This window comes from Polistes fuscatus, unplaced genomic scaffold, assembly GCF_010416935.1.
Source record: "Polistes fuscatus isolate 324 unplaced genomic scaffold, CU_Pfus_HIC Scaffold9, whole genome shotgun sequence".
Lineage (NCBI taxonomy): Eukaryota > Metazoa > Arthropoda > Insecta > Hymenoptera > Vespidae > Polistes > Polistes fuscatus.
Genome location: NW_025113173.1, coordinates 5966280 through 5987040, shown reverse-complemented (window position 1 = coordinate 5987040; position 20761 = coordinate 5966280). Strand labels below are relative to the sequence as shown.

The window sequence follows — 20761 nt, the reverse complement described above, 5'->3', positions numbered from 1 at the left end:
TCTCTCTATCTATCTTTGAGAAGCATAGGCTGAGTCAGCAACAATTTATATACTCCGAATATCGTCCATGGTTTGGCTATAATGAAAATCTTCGAAAGTTAATTTGCATTTAGTCGTAAATAAAATCAAAATCATCTTACTTTCGTATAGACAAAAATACGCGCAAAGTATCTTCGAAGATAAGAAAAATAATGAAGAATCTCTCGAATGGTTTGTTGACTCAGCCCGTATTTAGATTCCATCGAGATTCCGTTGAAAGAAACCAACGGCAACCGTAGCAAATCGATTCTAACCGAGCGACACCTAACTCGGGCTACTTTTTGTTCGTTTGCTATTCTAGTCGAAGTAGAAAAATTGGGCAGCTAACTCGTCGTAGCTCGAAGGGGATCGAATGTCGGATTTGAAAACTCGATAGGAAAGGTACGTTGACTGCGGAGAGCTTGTTAGCCGGGTGACCGTTTTCAATCTCGCCGATGTCAGCGGGTGTCGAAGCGAGGCGCGAACGAAGACGCGTCTGTGAAAAGAATCCTCTCTCTCTCTCTCTCTTCCTTGAGAGCTCGGTCCGCTCTCTTTGATTCTACCAACCGCCATCTTCTTCCTCTTCTTCTTCTTATTTCGTGGGGATCGATCACTGATAACAACTGACCAACGCAAATGAACAGAACCCTTTCTTTCGCGTGATAGTCGACCAAAGTACATATCAACTTTAATTACCATTCGTTTAATCATTTTTAATTAACGCTAATTTCATTAAAGTTTTTCATGAAAATAATGATTATGACTCGTTAACGTTCCCTTTGACGATGCTATGAAATCGAACGAGCGAGGAAGTCGTAAAGTTTACTTCTTCTGTGTGTCCTGAGTCAATACACTCGCACTCTTCTAACAAGTGGATACAGAATAGAAAAGTAAAAAATCGATAGGCGCATAGAGGAGAATCTTTAAAGCTCTTAAGAAACAGCGAATGCAAGCCTTGAATGCAGCTGATTGCATTCAAGTGGGTCCTTCCGTCGACTATGCCAGCACATGTCTAATAACTTGACGAGCTTCCTTCTACTTCTTGCTTAGAATTGAATCGATACTAAACATCGACTCCCAGACATGCTTAGTCGTCTTCTCGATCATGCCAGGCATACTTTTTCGAGTACATCGACAAGCTTACGGTATACATTGTTGCACAGACGTATAACTCGATTCAATATATTTTCTTAATAGATACAAAGAATTATTATTATATTTCATAAATCTTGTTTCTTTTTTTTCAACGACATTTTTTTTGACAATAAGTTTGAATTATTACGAAAGAAGGGATGACGACGATGACGATGATGATAAAACTTGTTTAGAGTTTGTTGTCTCTTTTCGTTTTGATAAAATGAATATATTTCCAACTATTTCCGATTATCCTCGATGATCTCATAATTGTTACAAACTTAATGGCAAATCAATCGTGATCGTATTCACCGTTAGCTTACGATGCTCCGTGTTCTTCGAAGCGTAAACCGTGTAATTAGGACATTTCTTTCCCTCCCTCTCTCCTCTCTCTCTCTCAGACTTTACTCCAGATCGTTGGTACACGATCTAGGAATGATCTAGCTAAGCTATAAAGTTAAGTAGCTGGCAAAGTTTATCGACAGCGAACGGTATCGTCGTTATATTATACGAGTTGCATGTTCAAATTATTGCTCGAGGGTAAGTAATTAGATGGTCTTCTCTCTCTCTCTCTCTCTCATACTAATGTCAATCTAACGTTTTATCATTAATTAAATACGCCGGTAGCGGGAGATAATAATATTACTGATTTTCAAGCTCGCGTATAAAATGAGACGCGCGAATATTTAGAACGAAACGTACGAGGAAATAAAAAGGATGCCGATATTACTAAAAAAAATAATTCTCCGTGAAATTTGATTTAGATCAAGCCGATATATGTAATATACACGTGCTATAAGGATGTATGCCAAAGATGGCCTTGATTTTTTACGGCGTTAATTCGTCGATGATTATAGATGTTGGGGGCCACTTTAAAGTAGCCCACTTTGGGTTGGTAAATATGCATAAAAATGCATCTGGCGTACGATAGCAATAATCTCTTCTACCGTTTGATTATTATGTTTTAACATTGATCATTCGCGAAATATAAATATGTATTTTCGAAAAAATCTATCGATCCCAAGAAATTATTTCGAGACTTTGTCGATTAGGTGTTGTATGATGTGAAAAATTCACAAAAGCAAAAAGAAAGAAAACGAGAAAAGAAAAAAGAATTAGAAAGTAGGTTCTCTTTGAAAAGGCCGATTGGCCAGTTCGACCCAATCAATCCTGGCCAGGTCCATCGTCCAACAAAGAACCGGATTCACGCATCGAAGAAAAAGAACGGTCCACCCTCTCCTCGGTTCGTTTACATACACGAATGGAGGACTCTCGAAATTGCTGCAAAAATTTTACCTCCTTCCTCCGCTAGTTATCTCTCCGATCGCTAATTTGTTACGCATACCTATCAGCGCGTAAAAACAAAAATAATCTTCAAAATATATTAAATAAACTGTACTTTCTCGAATCTCGACGTTAGGCATCTTCTCGAAGTTAGGGAGACCGTTATTGCGTACACCCACTTTCTTGGGATGGACAAGAAGGAAAGAGAAAAGGAAAAAGAGAAAGAACGAGTCGCCTTACCGCCAACCCCCCACCCTTCCACTCTTACTATTTTTGATGATTTCGCTATGGCATTCGTGAGATATCCTCTGGAAACACCCATTACATTCGGATTTGAAATTGCAGTCGGCGATATGCGACAAATACAAAATGACAGTCTAGATTAGAGACACATAGAATCATTGTAGGAAAGTTTTATTAGACTATAAGTTATAAAAAGGGAAAGATTTGAAAGGAAAGAGACCGCGAAGGAAGAAACGGAGGATGATCGTATTGCTTGTTTGTGGCCCCTCGGACTGCCGGTCGATCTCCCTCATTAACATTCGACTCTTTGTCTCTGTCATCGTTGTGGTTGTCCTATTCCGTAAGGTCGTCCCCATCGTACTCGAGAGAGATCCTCTACTTTTCTTTCCTTCTTATCCATATCCTCCTCCTTCTCCTTCTTCTTCTCCTCCTCCTTCTCCCGCTGCTTCTCCTTCTCTTCTTCTTTTTCTTATTTTCTCAACCGGTCGACTTTTAGTAGCTCTCTGCTTATTTTCCTTTTTTTATTCTCTCTCTTTCTCTTTCTTCTCGAGCTTCTTCATCTTCTTCTTCTTCTTCTTCTTCTTCTTCTTCTTCTTCTTCTCCATCTTCTATTTTTCTCTTTAAGTTCACTCTCCTGCTCCTCCTTCTCCTCAAGCCATCGACTTTTTTCGGAAGGAAGAAATGAGGATGGTCCGCTTCGGAGAGGCACGAGCATTCCTCAGCAATTTCGGTGTAATGCCGCGTCGTCAAGCCTGGTCAATCTTCGGCCTTGATAATAATGGCAACAGTCGTGTGGAGGTCACAATTAGGGACGCCAACGTGCTGCTCGCCAATCCTCCACCGCCGTTCGAACTTTCCAAGGAAACGCGCGAGCCCGTTTCAATTTATATCGACGATTTTTATACGCAAATTTTCCATAATCGATAAACAAGAAAAAACAACAACAACGACGACAACAATAATCATTTCTCTCGGCAGAAACATTAAAAGAAAAATTTGAATATTTCCATAAATCTCGTTTAAATATTTGTCAATTTTGGTTCATCGTTGAACGATAAATTGACGTTAGATTAAAATGCACGAACGTTAATATACAACTGCAATTAACAAACGATTTAAAGATCTTTTATAAAACGATTTAAATGCGTGAGAATAAATTCGAGGTAGCGCTTTTTGGTCGAGGGAAGAAAAAATTAAAAAAATAAAGGATAAGGGCAAGAGAAACTGCAGACCGAACGAGAGAAAGAGAGAGAGAGAGAGATTCTTTGTGCAGAGAGTGCGAGCTTTTTAATTTTATGAGGGGTGTTTATCTTACGATTATGTTGATAACTTCTCGGTACACGCTCGTAACGTAAATTGGCCTCCTGACAAGAATTTCGTGAGTGAGTCAGAGGGGGAGGGAAAGGGGGAGGGAAAGAGGGAGGCAAGAGGGAGAAGTTGGAAATCGTTCGAAAAATTCGTCTCGCTACTTCGGGCAATCGTAAAACATTATTTCGATTCGAATAAATCTCTTTGTATAATAGTGTATTAGCAGTGTTTGCTTGTTTCCTACCCAAAGGATTTAACGCGTCCATATACGTATACGCATTATACATATATATATATATGTATATAGATATATATAAATGATGCGATTTAAATAGCCCATAAGCGAGGTATGATAATCGCTTACGCGTGAAATTTCAAGGCCATTAACGTTTCATAATCCACGATGATATAAATAATTTCAATTTTCGAGTGGACGTATAGTACACCGTAAGGTACGATAATGCGCGAGTATAAAAATGATAGTAAATAATAATTATTCCAAATTTGCGAAAACTGTCCGATATTTTTGTTTGCTTGGAACGAAAGAGATAGATCAAGTTTTAGTTTCTTCCTTTTACATATTTAAAGTCTTTGGTAAAGATCCGTAATGGCGATGACCGTTAAAAATAGAAGAAAAATGTTCGAAAAAGTACATCATAGAATTGGCTGTTTCTACCATCCTTTTCCGAGCTGTTCCAGGGCGAAGAGAGACGAACGGCGGAGGGAGACGACTCACCGGGCCGTGTGTAACTTGATAAACAAGTTTACTTGGAGAGGCCAGTATCTTATATACACGCTTACACTGGGTGTCCCAAGGAGACTGAATACTAATTGCTGGACGTGCCGTGTGAAACAAAGCGGCTACTCCATGGATATACTGCAAACTCGCGATCCTTCTTCTTCTTCTCCTCTCTTTCTCTTTCTCTTTCTCTTTCCTTATCGTGCATCAAGTTCAAGCAAAATCCTCAAGAAGAAGAAGAAGAAGAAGAAGAAGAACTTGACCGATCCGAAATTGGAAGTAAGATGAAACGCATACTGCAAGAGTATGCTCTTCTTTCTCGGTGTGTAACTTAGTTAGCAACACCAGTTTATCCAGATATTTGAAAAATCTTTGATCCAATGTTGTGGAAACCTTTAGATCTTCATTCCTCGAGCAAACGAGAAATAGTACGCGTATCTTTCCGTTAGACGTGATCATTTTATAAGAATGATCCGATTCGATTGCCGAGTAAATACGATCATCGAATAATAGTTAGAAAAAAATCTGGTACCCCCGGTATATTAGCGATGGGCAATCCTGTCGAAGCGAATTCGCGGTCGCCGTTTTTGGTTTTCCGGATCTTGGGTCCGGTAGTCAGCGGGTGGTGGTATTTCTGATTCTTCGGCTTACAGCGATAAGAAGGTGAGAGAGAGAGAGGGAGAGATAGGGGGGGGGAATGGAAGAAAGAAAAAAGAGAAGTCGAGCCAAGGAAATAACGTTGAGTATGCAGGCACGAGGCGAGCTATAGATGAGATGGCACGAGGAGCACTGCACTCGGACGTGTCGACTGCTCGCACGAGTCTCTTTTGCTATCGAGAGGATTAGGAATCCTCTTCGAACTCTTTGCCGAGTCTTTCTGATCCTCCTCTAATATCCCAGTCACGAGTTCTTTGTGTTTTATACTTCCCTTCTCTTTGTTTCTTTCTCTCTTTATTTCCTTTTCACTTCTCGTGGTCGGGTCGCGTTCAAAAAGTCAGCTTTTCAAATAGATGCAACTTTAGAAATTTCCTTTCTTTTTTTTTTTTTTTTCAAGATTCGTCTTATCCTCTTACCGCTAAGACTTTGTTTCGAATTCATTTCTACCGGATTACGCGCAGACGTTAACAGCTAATCGCGATTATCGTTTTGTTAAACATTTATAAATATGTTTCTCGTCAAGATTATGCATTAAACGCATTTGTATCCTTTAAGATTCGAGAGCACGCAGCCAACGCGATGTACGAATGTACCCTTATCGCTGTAAGCGAGTTCTCGTTGCATCTTAAGCGCTACTCGTATTTTCACGCGTTATTTGCGCCCGTCACACCACCTACGTTGTTCGCAAATCGCGGATCAAACGCATTTCTCTGACGTCGCGAATCCGACGTCTCCTTATCGTCTTACTTATATTTATCCGCGAAACGTATGCTTCCATTTGTTCGGTTACGATTCTTCCGCGTGTTTGACAATTTTTGTCTTCTTTATTTATATACGTACAAAAATTAGGTTTTGAAATGATTGTTTTAAGAAACAACTTGGTATTGAATTTGAAACAAGCGTGTTTCTACTTTGGTTACAAGTTTGTACCAATCGATGATTCAGACCTAATGCATGCACGATAATCTATGACTGCAAGGAGTGCATAGAACCTATATACAGAGTACAGAACCAACCAAGAGAGAACAGGATGTTACTACTCGTAATATATACGTAAATTACTGCAGATGATAACGCGCTATGCCCACGCGTTCTAGCGAGAGAGATCCTGTTTTTCTTTCTCCTTTCCATGTTTCATAAATGGAAAAAAAATGGCCTCGTACTTAAGTACATATCATATCTCTTTCGCAATATAAATTTTCTATCTCATCTTCGTATATATTTTCTCTAAAAGACAGCATCGCATCGTATTTGTTCAAAGAAATATGAAACAAAGTAAAACCGGAACGATTATCGCTAATTTCAATAATCTCCTTACGATAGTCCTACAAAAGTCATCTTCCTTTTATTCAAAAGTAATGGAAAAATATATTAATACTCGTTAAAGGTTTGCAGTATTTCAATTTTGATATTTGAACCCCGGTAAAAGTTAAAATATTACACGATATCTCATATCGTTACGAATATGGAAGTCATTAAACGCATAAAGAAAGATGGCTCCCATCCAACTTTCGATTTACGAGAAACAGGACTCATCAACAGTGGATACTTGCCATCAACCATAAGCCATCTTATGAAACACTTAGTACATCGAGGTGTATCTACGAGTAAAGTATATATAGAAGTACGTAGGTACCTTGGTACGTAGTTCTAACGACGATTGAAAAACATGAATGCGAACTCTCGTGAACTTTCCTTAGAACAGGAGAAGAGATAAGTGGTTTGTCCTCGCGTAAAGGCTACATCCTAGCGATAATGTCAGAAAAATTTACTTATGTATGTACCAGAAGAGAAGGAAGAGAAGGAGGAGAAGGAGAGAGAGAGAGATCCCATAGATGCAAGCTGTTCCTAGAGAACGGAAGAAAATAGATGAAGATAGAAAGACATGATGCATGCTTGCGATTAGGCGAATAGGCAGAGGCTAGTGTAGATAAAGGATTATGAGAGAAGATCGGTGAATCCAGTCGAATAACAAGTGCATTATAGATTACACTACCTAACCTTTCCTATTCGCATTACTGTAATTAAATACTCTAATTATTCATTAATGATTAAAAAGAAATCCCGAGGAATTAAGAAATGTTACTACAAAATCTTCGTAATTCTATTTTAAAAAATGTATATTATAGAAATAATTGAATTTACTTAGGTGTACCTTTTTTTTTAAATTTGAGAAATGTGCTTGATATTATTCGAAATGAAAACAATTAAACGCTTTCACTGCTCACTTGTGCACCACCCGTTACAATGTGTAACGTCCGATCTTCACAATATACCGAATGCACGTGGAAACGTATAATTTAGCGAACACACACACATACACACACACACACACACCACTTCTTCGAGACTCGATTTATACACTGTGCGAGTTAACTTTGAGAAACACACACACTTCGGTAACCCCCTTTGCATAGATGATCTAGCTCGTTTTTATTTAACCGATAGATTCGTAGTATCTTATTTTTCATCGACTTAACGATAAGGACAATGTTTGATCTTATATTGTTAGATAAGAATAATTGAACGTTTATATTTTCAATTCTCGCTCATGGATTTGTTCGAGATCTCGATCGAGTAAGTATCGGTCAGAGTTCGTGGAGAACAGAGCGATCACGGTGTAGCTCGTGCCCCGGCAACATCGGCATCGCCACTATTCTTTGCTTGCACATGTTACTCTCTATTAAGCTCCCTTCACACCGTCGACTCGTTTAACGCAAATACACCCAGTTGGAAAATACTAAGCGTTTCATTTTCTCGCGTGACATTTGAATTTTGATCTTTCGAAAATACCAGCCGGGTGGTTGGGTTTTCATGATCACTGCGATCGATCCGTTTCCGAACGTTGAAGATTTCTTTTTTGTTTGTTATCATTTAAATGATCCTCGCGTATGTTCGAGTGTTACGAGAAGTTTTACAAATTTGGCAAATTGTCCACCGAACAAAATGTTTTAGATGGAAAAAAGATTGGTTCGATAAACGACTCCTCTTTTGGTCGGTTCAGCTGCGTAATGTCACATCCGTGAACCGAACATTGACACGAGGACCTTCGCCGCGAAACTACTTAACGCGCTAGAAAGTCTGTAACTAAACAAATATGACTAATCCTCGAGAGTCAACGACACGGTATAACCCTTTGTCGCTTATTCCGTTGAACCCAGCGCTGTTTTTTTTTACCCACTTAAAAAGCCTCTGCTCGTACATATATTCATTCCTCGAGTGTATACGATAAAATATCCATATAGATATTATCGATAAAAAATGAGCAATAATAAAATAAATAAAAATATCTACGGTAAAACTAGAGCAAGGAACAAATTCGAAGGAAAAGAAGAAATAATCATACAAGGATTACCTTGGACCATCCAATCGACCAATCAAAAGCCGTATTATCCTCGGCTACCTTTCCATCAATTCACACGAATATTGATTCTAGTTAGAGATCATAGAAAGTCCATCGATCGGCGGAAGCATACGAATCGAGTCGTGAAAGTGTCAAAAGACGAGAAATGACAAAATTATAACCGTACCGAGAAGCCGAAAAAATAAACTCGTGTGTCTTCGGGATCTCTAAGAAGAGTACTTAGTTCGCGTAGTTGAGTGCGGGCGTAATAAGACTGCCTGCTGACGGCGGTAGCGCAGTTCGTGCCCGCGAGCTGCGGCAGCAAGCAACCAAGAGGGAAGCCCCTCTCTATCCCTCCCTCTCTCTCTCTCCTCGCTACGGCACACTCTTCTGCCGACTCCTTTGGTGCCAGCCAGCCATCCAGCCAGCCATCCAGCCAGCCAGCCAGCCAGCCAGCCAGCCAGACCAAGAGACACCTATACACGGGTTGGTTGCGCCTGTACAGAGCCAGAGCCTGCAGAGCCAGAGCCTGCGGAGTCAGCTTGTCGAGACGCACGGTTGAATCCGAACCTTTCTCTCCCTTTGCTCTCTTACCTTCGAACGAATCACGCGAAGCCCTCGAGCGAAGACGCCCGAGGGAACTCCGTCAGGTTCCTCGACTACCACCTTCTTATCCCCACTCCTTATTGTTTTCTGATCTCTTATACGGTTGGTAAAGTAGATCTCTTTCCCTATAATCTTCCTTAATATTATTAAACATAGTTATGTCCTTTTCTTTTATCGTACTTCTCTTTGACAATTAATTGTCGGAGAATGGTGGGCCAGTTTTTCGAAGTTTCCTCAATAACTCGGGTTTGGTGAGCAATGCCTTCTCGATAGATTCGATTAAAACTTCTTTCTGATTGTAAGGTGAAAATGGCATACCTTCTAAATTATAAATATACACAGCACCTTGAACATCCGCGGTTACCATCTGTTTAGCATTAGCACTGAACTCGACTTTCACTAGTCTTGCTTCGTTTGGCGAACGTGTTACGGATAATGGAGCATAGGTTCTCCTTTTGATATTCCATATGCAAATCTCGTTGTTAACGATGCTAGCGATTATGGTCGAATACGTAGGACACCAGGTCGCGTAGGGCACGCATGCCGTCGTTGTTGAAAGAGTGATCAAAGGTTCGGTTAGTTCTTCTATCCAAATCCTCGTGCACCAATCGGCTCCGCAAGTCAAGAATAGTTTACAACAAAAAGGAGAAAATTCCATTCTGTAGATCGGGCCGTCGTGAGCTAGAAAACTATCGATGTGTTGATACAAATAATTTGTAGAGCATCGATATATCGCACCCTCGTCCGAACCAACAAAATAAATGGCATTCAAAGTTGGATGTCTGCAAAGAACAAGAGCACCTGGATTTTGACTCATTAGAATATCGTACTCGATACATTGGTCCGATCTTTTAACTCCTGGTATTTTATCTTCAATCTTAGAAATTTTCATCATCTCGGTCATTACGAAATCTTCGTCCAACGGGTAACGATATACACGACCATTTTGATTACTCGTATAAATTAATTCCTAAACCAAGAAACAAGTATTAAACTTATATATATTTATTTTGATTCCTCTTCGAATATTAAACTTTCGATACCTGAAAATCAAAATGTTCGTCGCTTTCCCACCATTGTACTTGCCAATGGGGTTCATATACGGATGAAGTGTCACCATTGCTTTCTCGTATTATGTTAATAGTAGTGCTGCTAACGTCGATAACTTTGATCGAACCATTGTAAAAACCAATAGCGAGTAAATTTGGCCGATCGTGACTCCAATCGATGTCGGAAATTTGACTGTCGAAGGAATAGATTTGTCCTGGTTCTTTTGGGTTCTTTGCACACCACAATAACAAGAGACCATCTTTTTTATCATTGCCTGGCTGTACGCGAAACGATCGTATCAATATTTATCGCACTGTTAATACAAAAAAGCATTATTGCTCTATACGAACTTTTGATCCATACGACACAGCGATGATGTTTCTATTAGAGTAATTCCAACGAAATGAAGAAACTGGTCGATCGTTACTTAAATCGCAAGTATAAATCCACAAGAGATCAAGATCGTACGTAAATTCTAAATCGAGACTACACGGATCTCGATGGACGATCCCAGTGAAACGTTTTTGAGCAGCAAGGTAAACGTTGTTGGATAATATTCGTTCCATGACACGTGCAGCGTTCAAAAACCCAGTATTATATACTATGTGAGCTAATTGTTCGGAGGAACGTTTAACTTGAAGAGCCATGTCATATTTGGGCAATTTATCTTCCATTTCCTACACATTAAATTAAGTTTACGAATATTTCAAATATATATATAGACGAGTGAACGAATCTGTAGTAAAAGGATAACAAAGATCGGACCTGTGTTTCCAACATTCTTTGATAACTATCCCTAGTACGAACAATTAGAAGACCATTCTTTTTCATCAATAATTCCGATTCCTTATACGTGTCGTGTATAACCCAATTATTAACAAACATTCCTTGATTTCGTCGTTTTCTTTCCCCGAGATAAGTTCCACGCGATTTTCTGATAGTCCCAATAGTTTGGGTCTCAGCATCAACTATTTTTCTAACAACTGCAGGACTTGATATCAAACGTTTGTATCTTTCATTGCTTTCTCTGACTGCCTGCCCTTCCGGTGTATGAAGATCACTCGTCAAGGGAAGCATCTCGAAAAAGATGATAGTTTCTGTTTCTTTTAATATAATCGTAACTGTTTCTGGTCGAGTGTAAAAGACATCTGGATCATGCCTGAGGAATAACAATTAGAAGAAAGATCGAATGAATGAATGAATTTATTTATTTATTTATTCCAACTACCTGGGCAAATAGAATTGAGGTGGTGCTTTGTCTCGAGGATCTTCCAAAATACCATCAATCTGAGTGGACAAAAGACTCTCCACTTGCTGCATATCGTCAGTAATATGAGGGGATGATCGAGATACTATGGAAGAACTGGATTTAACGCCCACGTGTAACGAGGAAGATAAGAAACCCAATTGGGAGTTGTTTTCAGCTTGAGAAAGGGCGATCTGTTCGAAAGCAGTCATTTGGCGATCATCGATTAGATTAAACATAGGGTGTGTCAAAGGTTTCGGTGTGACATCGACGTCATCTTCATAAATTCGGAATGCCATACGTTGTTGCAATAATACCGATGCTATATTTTTACCATATCTTCGACCCCTCGAACCAACTTGCAATCTGAATTTTGACGATGTTATACTTTGTGGCCTAGAACTTTGCCTCTGAGAATTGTCCGTATCGCTTGCTTTCATTTTTCTATTATTAATTCATACGCGTAACTTTTTCCATCTAATTTCTTCTATTTCAATTAAAAGATAATATAAAATCAATGTTTTTTATTATAGAGATTATTTCACTCACTTGATCCAGTACTTTTATTCGCAAACAATGCTATCTTACACCATAGCGTAGGATTCCATGGAAACGTGAGAATCGATCGGACTGATATTATCTCCTATTTCTATCCTATCAAATAAAAAACAAAGGAATATGTTAAATCTATTTAAATTTACAACAAAAATACATTCCAATCTTCGATATCGCATTAAAACAATTCATTAAGATCATTTTTTAAAAGCATCAATTTTTCGAATAAAAATAAAACGATTTAAAAATGCGCGCCACGCGCAACTCGAAACGCGGATGCTCTCTAGCAGGAAAAAAGGGAACTATTCGATATACGTGATCGAACGACGTCTTTCGGTCGATACGAGAACAACGCGAATGTGTGTGCGCGCGCGTTGATCCAGTCAAATAAAAAAGTAAAAAGCCATTTATATAAATATTACTATACTTATTATTGTAACGATTATTGATAATAAAATATCACGATAAAAAAGATTCTTTGATCCTTTACGAGGTTATATGTGCACGAAAAGAAGAATTGCGTTGGAGGGACGTGTATAGAAAAGAAAAAAAAAACAATTCCGAATGAAAATTTTCGACTTCAAGGACATCTCAATTTAACGAGCCACCATCGTTAGTCGAATTTCTCGTGTACATGTTAACCTGTGAATATACGTTTTACATTTTATACTGCAAAAAGTAAATTAACCGTTCGGTGCTTGCGCAATCGTTACGTTTAAAGAAACGCTTGATTCGTTGACAGAACTTTGTTAGCTTGTGAATAATTAGAGAGACAAAGAGAACGTATGTGTATGCGAGAGAGAGAGAGAGGTGGGGAGGGAGGTAAATATAAAGAGAGAGAGAGGGAGAGAGAATAAAAGTAAAAGTAAGTATTATGCTTTTTTTTTTATCTTTCTTTTTTGTTGTTGCGAAGAAACGCTAGTGGGAGAAAATAAATGGCCGAAAGAGTCGCCTTTTAATCGTAGCACATCGAAGAAGTAAGTATCGAATATAGGAATATTACACCAACAACTATGAACACACGTCACTAATCATCCTTTAACGTCCTAATTTTTATTTACTTTTTAACAGCTGTCATCTGAACTATCCTCCTTTTGTATCTTTGTCTTTCGTGAACATAAACGAAATTAGATTTTTTATTATTTTCTTTCCTATGAACAACGTTCGTCGTTAGATTTAAATGCTAATTATGATGAAATTGTTTTTTTGTTTTATTATTCGGTACAGGTTATTAATTTTATTGTTTTTACAGTTTCAAGAACACATGACTTTCGATTAAACGTATCTCGGAAAACAGAGATTGATTACGTCTATATTGTATTTGATTACACGTATGTACACATATGTACTTCGGATTTTCCGTTGCGAATAACTTGCACAATTAGAGAGAGAGAGAGAGAGAGAAAGAGCGATCGTCGTGTGATGAAGACCACGTATGTTCGTCGTACGTAATAAGGTCTGTTACTATATAAAGCGATCACTTAACCTTTGCTTTATCTACTACGTGTCACTAAATATTTTACAGTTTTTATTTTTATTTTTTAATTATTGTTTTTAATTTTTAATTTGTCGTCTTATTCGTGATTAATTTGATATCTTTAAAATATTGCTTATCAAATATGTAAATACAATTCGGGAATCCAAGTTCGTTTATGGTTCCATTCGTAGTCCAATTCGCATCATATTTATTGACAGAGGTATTTGTATATTTATTGTTTTAGAGTGTCCTTAGGCTACGATGATAACAAGCTGATCGCATTTCAATGATATCTCATTAATCTCTCTACGTGTTATACGAACGTTCTTATTATCTCTCTAATCAAAATTCAATTTTATAATTTATCGCAATACTTCATATAACTTTATCTGGAATACTTTTATTTTCTTAGATAATTGGAGCGAGATGAGTACGATGAGGGAACAAGCCGGGCCTTCTAGGCCTTCGGGTTCTGCTACGGAAGAAAAAGAAAAAGATGATAGAATGTTTGAATGTAACATTTGTCTCGATACAGCTAAGGATGCAGTCGTAAGCATGTGTGGACATTTGTTTTGGTACGTCATTTATTATGATATTTTTATTGGATGGCTGTGTTCAAATTTTTAATGATTAACTATGAACATTTGTATTTGTGTTTGTATTATTAGAATATTAATTATTGTTTAATTACGTATAGCTGGCCTTGTTTACATCAATGGCTAGAAACTCGTCCTATACGACAAGTGTGCCCGGTTTGTAAAGCTGCTATTAGCAAAGAAAAAGTCATTCCATTGTATGGACGTGGAGCAACAAAACACGAAGATCCAAGGTTTATCATTAATCTAATTTAAAATGATATTATATGTTTAATAACGATAGAATTAAATAAATTATTATTTCAGAAATAATGTTCCACCTCGTCCTGCCGGACAGAGATCGGAACCTGAAACCAATCTAGGATTCTCTGGATTCGGGTTTGGTGATGGCTCATATATGTCTTTCGGGATTGGAACATTTCCATTTGCATTTTTCACGTCTACATTTAATTTTGGAGAGACTCGACCAAGTCCTGGTGATCTTTATACGATGACATATAATATAATACGTATGATTGTATACACTTATAATTAATATTATTATTTTATAGCTGCACGAGGTACTCCACAATTCGAAGAAGAGCATTTCTTATCTAAGATATTTCTTTGGTTATCATTGATATTCATCTGCTGGCTGCTAATGGCGTAACAGTTTTTTAACTCGCGCTATATGTCTCATAATAATTTTTAATATTATTCGGCAAGTCCATTATACGTGCGTTCTTCATACATAATTTTCCTTATTTTTAATAATATTTGTTAATCGTATAAAAAACTATATCACTGCTTGGATAAATAAATATATATATATATATTAATTAGCCCTCTTACCACTATCTTTTTATCCTTTTTGCTCTATATATACATATATATGTATGTATATATATATATATGTATGTGTGTATGTGTATGTATATTGACTTATATGTATATATATACATATCTTATAAATATATATAAATATATACATATATATGCGTATATAATATATAATGTATAATATATAATATATAATATATATATATATATAAAAGTTTTTGTTAAAAATTATCCAAGCAGTTCTTAATTGTTGTTTTCTCTAATATTTTATTTCGTTCGACACATCTTTATGTGTATAATATGTGATTACTTTTAATTTACAAAATATTATTCGATTCCTCATTCATTTAATATGTCGAAGTATTCTGAATGTGCTTTTGGCATTGTATGCTTTATATGCGCGTTTAACATTAAAAGTACATTCTATTGCTGCAGGGTGAAGCAATATAGAAAAAAAAAGTACTGCTGTGTAGTCAGTGGTACATTCCGAATATCTGCTTTTTATCTTTTCTTAGAATATAAATTTAAACAGAAATAATCTAACTTTCATGAATATATATATATAGTCCTATTAATTATATTGAATTGCAATTGTATATAATCTATAAAATAAAGATTACATTAGAATAGTTCAATATTATCAATATATAAGACCATTAATATTAAATGCAACGGTTACACATATAATAATATTGTAATATATTATGAATATAAAGAAAAAGTTGAACTACAAAACATTATTCGTGTGTACGTTCGCTGTAATACGACTTACCTATTTTTTTTATTAAGACCTCCTAATGGCATTACTTAGTTTGTTTTAAAATAAAATAGTAAAATTATTATATTCACAAAATCCTATTTTTTCGAATTCGTTTATTAATCATTAGGTAATACAGATAAAGCAACGTGAAAGTTGCAAAATATTAAATGCTGCATCAAATTATTCTTAACAATTGTTATTTCAAAAGTTTCTATATAAAGATTACCGTCTAACTAAAGCTACTTACATTGATTACTCTCAAAAACAATAAACAATATATATATATTTATTTTTAATATTTCACCAATTATAAGAAAAATTGTTGCATTGAAGTTATTTAACCATTTGAATTGCAGGGATTTATAGAAAAATCGTGTCAACAAATGCCAAAGAGGTTATCACGTATCAATTGCACATTGCGTTTTAATAACTTGGCACTTTTTTACAACTAATATGAACAGCACGATCACATTGCCTGAAACTCAAATGGTTAATCGTGTTATTGGTAAACTTGCATAAATATACGATTTATATATCCTACGTTTGTTCGTTTTTGACTATGTTCTAATAAAACGAATTAATAAAATCGATAAAATATCGTTCCAATAAAATGTCACACTGAACAATTTTGTTGTCATGGTTCTATTAATCATATCACAGGTTGTAGCTCCACAAGGGTAAAAAATATATGCTTCCCTTGCCTACGTGTTAATGTGTCAATGAAAAATAGCTACTTTGTGCATTGAAAAATCTTTTACATAGTTAAGTGCAGAGTTAATATTGCTGCTAAACTCTATTTTAATTTTTCTATATATATAGAAAAGATTTTCTATATATATTCTATTTATATTGATAAATTATTTTATTTATCGAAGAAGAATATTTCAAACGTTTTGTTTATTGTTTAACTTAAAGAAAATATGTAAGAAGCTTCCTAATCGCATTTAATTACAAATGCAACTCAAATTGATATATCGATTTCTTTGATGTGCGTCAAAATTTAAGTGCATGTCTAATTAGAAAGCCTTAGATTTCATCTTTTTGAGGAGTAGACCTTGTGAAACCTTTAGATACAAGTAAATCGTTACACTCTTGACGTGTAAGGCTTGATAAATTTAATCTCTCCATTTCCTATAATTTATTTAAAAATGTCAAATATTTTGTCATTGAAAATGAATATGTTTCCATCATATAATTACGACGTACCTCTTCGTTTTCATCATAAAGAACAAGTTCTGGATTTGCACCCTGAATATGTTTGAATTCAACATTGTTACTGTTTATGATATTAAGGATATTAATAATCATAACTTTGTGTAATATTTCTATCAATGTTTTTTCACCATTTAGCATAAAAAACATGATGAAACTTAGTTACATTACGCAAGATACGTGATATAATTAATAACAAGATATTAAATTACTTAACTAATTTTCGAAGGATACTATTGTGGTACGTCCTGGAAAATAAATTGTTTGACATCCGGAAGCCGGTTCAAGGAACATCCACTACAACTCTATGTCAAAGTATGAAATATGTCTTATAATTAGTATAACACTTAACAAATATGAATTAATTATTCTTATGTTGTAGAAAAATATGAATACCTTGATTGTCGCAAACGCATATTTCTTAGTTTCAGCTGAGACTGCAGCCAAAGTAACAACCAAGAGTAATAGGGAAATAAAAGTGACAGTAGAAGGTGCCATGTTTATTTTTAGAGTGCAAAGAAAACGGAAGTAAGGCACTCCTGATTTGCTGCGCGGATAAATTACACGAATTTTTAAATTCTTTTTCCTTTTACTTTATATTAAACTTTCAATAATGTTTAAATAATAATAATTACAATTTGTTTATAAATTATTACTGTTATTGTAAAATCGATATTTTTAATTAAACATTATAATAAAACTTTATCGATATTACGTTAATTTGATGCAATAATAAATTCAAATTATTTTTCAAAATTCTATTACACTTATTATGTAATAGAATTTATTTGTCTACTCTTTAAATTTATATTCATAAAAATTATTTCCAATTGTTGTTTACGTCATAATAAAAGAAGTGTAAAATTTGTAATAATAATTACTTGTCTAATAATTACTTTAAATGACAAAATATCTCATAGTTTTCGTATCATTACGAAAAATATATTCAGAGAATTACAAATGGAGGAAGTAGCTATTGTTTATAATTTTAGTAAAAAAAAAACGGCGTTTTTCTTTTGATATATGAAACTCTAAATAATTCGTTTATTTAATTAAATAATAATATATAATATTATATAAGGGATATTTTAATAAATAATATATAATTAATAATAACGAAATAAATAAAATTGATAATATCTCTAGTTCGTCAAGGCGCAAAAGTCGTACGTAGTTGATCGAACTCTTATGTCGAAAAAATGGCGCTCTCTTGTGCGAGTAAGTTTTTCTTATTTTTATTTGTACGTTTATTTACGACTTTATATATTAACTATGTTTGAACAATAACAATTTCAACACAATCGTTTTCGAATGAAACGATACGTGATATCGAAAATAAATTTCCAATTAATTAGCGTAATCTTTAAGCCGATAATAATATGAACATAACCTAAAAAGACCGCGCTTTATTGTATTGTAATAGAATAAAAATGTATTTACACAGTTTCCAACGAAGTGCCAGAACACCCTGTATTATCTCCGGTATCTGGTTCTATATTTGAAAAACGTCTCATCGAGAAGTATGTTGCTGAAAATGGAGTGGATCCCATCACTGGCAAAGAGTTAACCATAGAACAATTGATTGACGTTAAAAGTATGTGTTAATTGATAGAATTTTATTCATTTATATTGTATATTTATCATTCTTATATTATTTTATTATTTGCAGCTACTCCAATTGTTAAACCTAAACCACCTAGTGCCACATCGATTCCAGCTATATTAAAAATATTACAAGATGAATGGGACGCAGTTATGCTGCATTCGTTCACTCTTAGACAACAGTTACAAACAGCTAGACAAGAGTTGTCCCACGCTTTGTATCAACATGATGCAGCCTGCAGAGTAATCGCTAGATTAACTAAAGAAGTTACAGCCGCCAGAGAGGCTTTGGCTACTCTTAAACCGCAAGCTGGAATTGTTCAGGCAACTGTTATTCCACAACCAGTATGTTACTGAAATCTTGGAAATAAATATTTATACAAATTGAGTATGTATATTAAAGAAAAATAATACTTTATTAAATAACAGGCTCTGGCAGTCGAAGCTGGTGGAACAGCTGCTCAGCCAATGGAACAAGCCGGTATTACCGAAGATGTCATCCAAAAATTACAAGAAAGAGCAACTGTTCTTACACAGGAAAGAAAACGCCGTGGACGTTCAGTTCCTGAAGATCTTCTTCCCCAGGATAGCATTCGAACATTTCAAACACTTGCATCTCATCCTGTATGATATTATATATTTTTTATTTGCTCGCATACATGTATGAATGTATCTTATACTCTCTCTCGTTTTAGGGTCTCCATTCTGCTAGTGTACCTGGAATTTTGGCTTTGGATATCCACGGTGCAGATACAAGCAAAATTTTAACCGGTGGTGCTGATAAAAATGCAACTGTATTTAATAAAGATACGGAACAGGTTGTTGCTATCCTAAAAGGCCATACTAAGAAGGTATTTTATTGCATATTCCTTCTCATTCATATGTATATATATATTTATTATAATATTGTTTAATGTACAAAAATTGTAGGTTACTAGAGTAATTTATCATCCTGAGGAAGATATAGTAATGACTGCATCACCTGATACTACAATCAGAGTATGGAATGTTGCTACAAGTCAAACAACTTTATTACTCAAGGCTCATGATGCTCCTGTAACTGGATTGTCATTACATCCAACTGGAGATTATCTGCTAAGTTCATCATTAGATCAACATTGGGCATTTTCTGATATTCGTACTGGAAGATTATTAACTAAGGTTATTATCATTTCAATGTTCAATAAAAAAATAGAATACAATCAATTCGATTGAATAAATATTATTGATATTATTGTAATTCTCTAGGTGGCTGGTCAAACTAGTCAGCCATTAACAACAGCACAATTTCATCCAGATGGATTAATTTTTGGTACCGGTACTGCTGATTCCCAAGTGAAAATTTGGGATTTGAAGGAGCAATCGAACGTGGCTAACTTTCCTGGTCATTCAGGCCCAATCACAGCTATTAGTTTTTCGGAAAATGGTTATTATTTGGCTACGGCTGCTGAGGATTCTTGCGTCAAACTGTGGGATTTACGAAAATTGAAAAATTTCAAAACGTTGCAATTGGAGGAAGCATATGAAGTTAAAGATATTTGCTTTGACCAAAGTGGTACTTATTTGGCCGTAGCTGGTACGGATGTTAGGTAAGTTTTTGTTATATATTTCATAATAACACAATTCTTAACGCCTGATGCGTTGTATTTGTATTTTTTATTTTTTATTTTTCTATTTTTTTTTACAGAGTATATTTGTGTAAACAATGGCAAGAGTTGAAAGTATTGAACGATCATACAGCAACGGCAACAGGTGTACGTTTTGGAAAACACGCACAATACATAGCATCCACTAGCATGGATAGAACATTAAAACTTTATGGTCTCCCTTAAATCAACTTTATAGGAATGTGACAATTATTTTAAGAACTATGTAGGACTTATATAACATTATTTCTCTATATCAGTTTTATTAAGGCTTATATTGACAATATTTTGTTCTTATATAGAGATCATCCCATTAATTTAGATTATATTTCTTAATTTAATATGCATTTCTTATATACAAAAATAATTCAACTAAAAAAAATTTAAAACTAAATACAACTATATGTGTGTGTATATATATACATACATACATATATATGTATATATGAATACATAACAATTTACT

At 35.3% G+C, this 20761-nt stretch overlaps 4 protein-coding genes across 15 annotated transcripts; 2 read left to right on the top strand and 2 right to left on the bottom strand.

Annotated features, from left to right (window-relative positions):
• Window positions 1-8648: 8648 nt before the first annotated feature.
• Window positions 8649-12445, bottom strand: LOC122525283 (dynein axonemal intermediate chain 4-like). Its single transcript, XM_043647973.1, has 5 exons — window positions 11611-12445; window positions 11148-11541; window positions 10733-11059; window positions 10376-10660; window positions 8649-10302 (listed from the first exon to the last, which is right to left on the bottom strand). The coding sequence occupies exons 1-5, from the start codon at window positions 12066-12068 to the stop codon at window positions 9526-9528; spliced, it is 2241 nt and encodes a 746-aa protein (XP_043503908.1). The 5' UTR covers window positions 12069-12445; the 3' UTR covers window positions 8649-9525.
• Window positions 12446-12485: 40 nt separating this feature from the next.
• On the top strand, window positions 12486-14985 carry LOC122525287 (E3 ubiquitin-protein ligase RNF185-like). 12 transcript variants are annotated; one of them, XM_043647982.1, is made up of 7 exons: window positions 12585-13005; window positions 13097-13160; window positions 13436-13514; window positions 14073-14235; window positions 14358-14489; window positions 14563-14732; window positions 14808-14985. In XM_043647982.1, exons 4-7 carry the CDS (start codon window positions 14087-14089, stop codon window positions 14903-14905), a joined length of 549 nt encoding a protein of 182 aa, XP_043503917.1. In that variant the 5' UTR covers window positions 12585-13005; window positions 13097-13160; window positions 13436-13514; window positions 14073-14086; the 3' UTR covers window positions 14906-14985. The 12 variants fall into 12 exon arrangements, with proteins under 12 accessions (XP_043503916.1, XP_043503917.1, XP_043503915.1 ...); XM_043647980.1 differs by lacking the exons at window positions 13097-13160; window positions 13436-13514 and adding an exon at window positions 13569-13639 and having other exon boundaries at window positions 12585-12993; XM_043647985.1 differs by lacking the exon at window positions 13436-13514.
• Window positions 14986-16792: 1807 nt separating this feature from the next.
• On the bottom strand, window positions 16793-17578 carry LOC122525346 (selenoprotein M-like). Its single transcript, XM_043648074.1, has 4 exons — window positions 17444-17578; window positions 17282-17352; window positions 17042-17111; window positions 16793-16966 (listed from the first exon to the last, which is right to left on the bottom strand). Exons 1-4 carry the CDS (start codon window positions 17543-17545, stop codon window positions 16862-16864), a joined length of 348 nt encoding a protein of 115 aa, XP_043504009.1. The 5' UTR covers window positions 17546-17578; the 3' UTR covers window positions 16793-16861.
• A 576-nt stretch (window positions 17579-18154) lies between these two features.
• Window positions 18155-20570, top strand: LOC122525345 (pre-mRNA-processing factor 19). Its single transcript, XM_043648073.1, has 8 exons — window positions 18155-18265; window positions 18492-18641; window positions 18717-18994; window positions 19079-19273; window positions 19345-19500; window positions 19580-19810; window positions 19898-20238; window positions 20337-20570. The coding sequence occupies exons 1-8, from the start codon at window positions 18247-18249 to the stop codon at window positions 20479-20481; spliced, it is 1515 nt and encodes a 504-aa protein (XP_043504008.1). The 5' UTR covers window positions 18155-18246; the 3' UTR covers window positions 20482-20570.
• The last annotated feature ends 191 nt before the right edge of the window (window positions 20571-20761 follow it).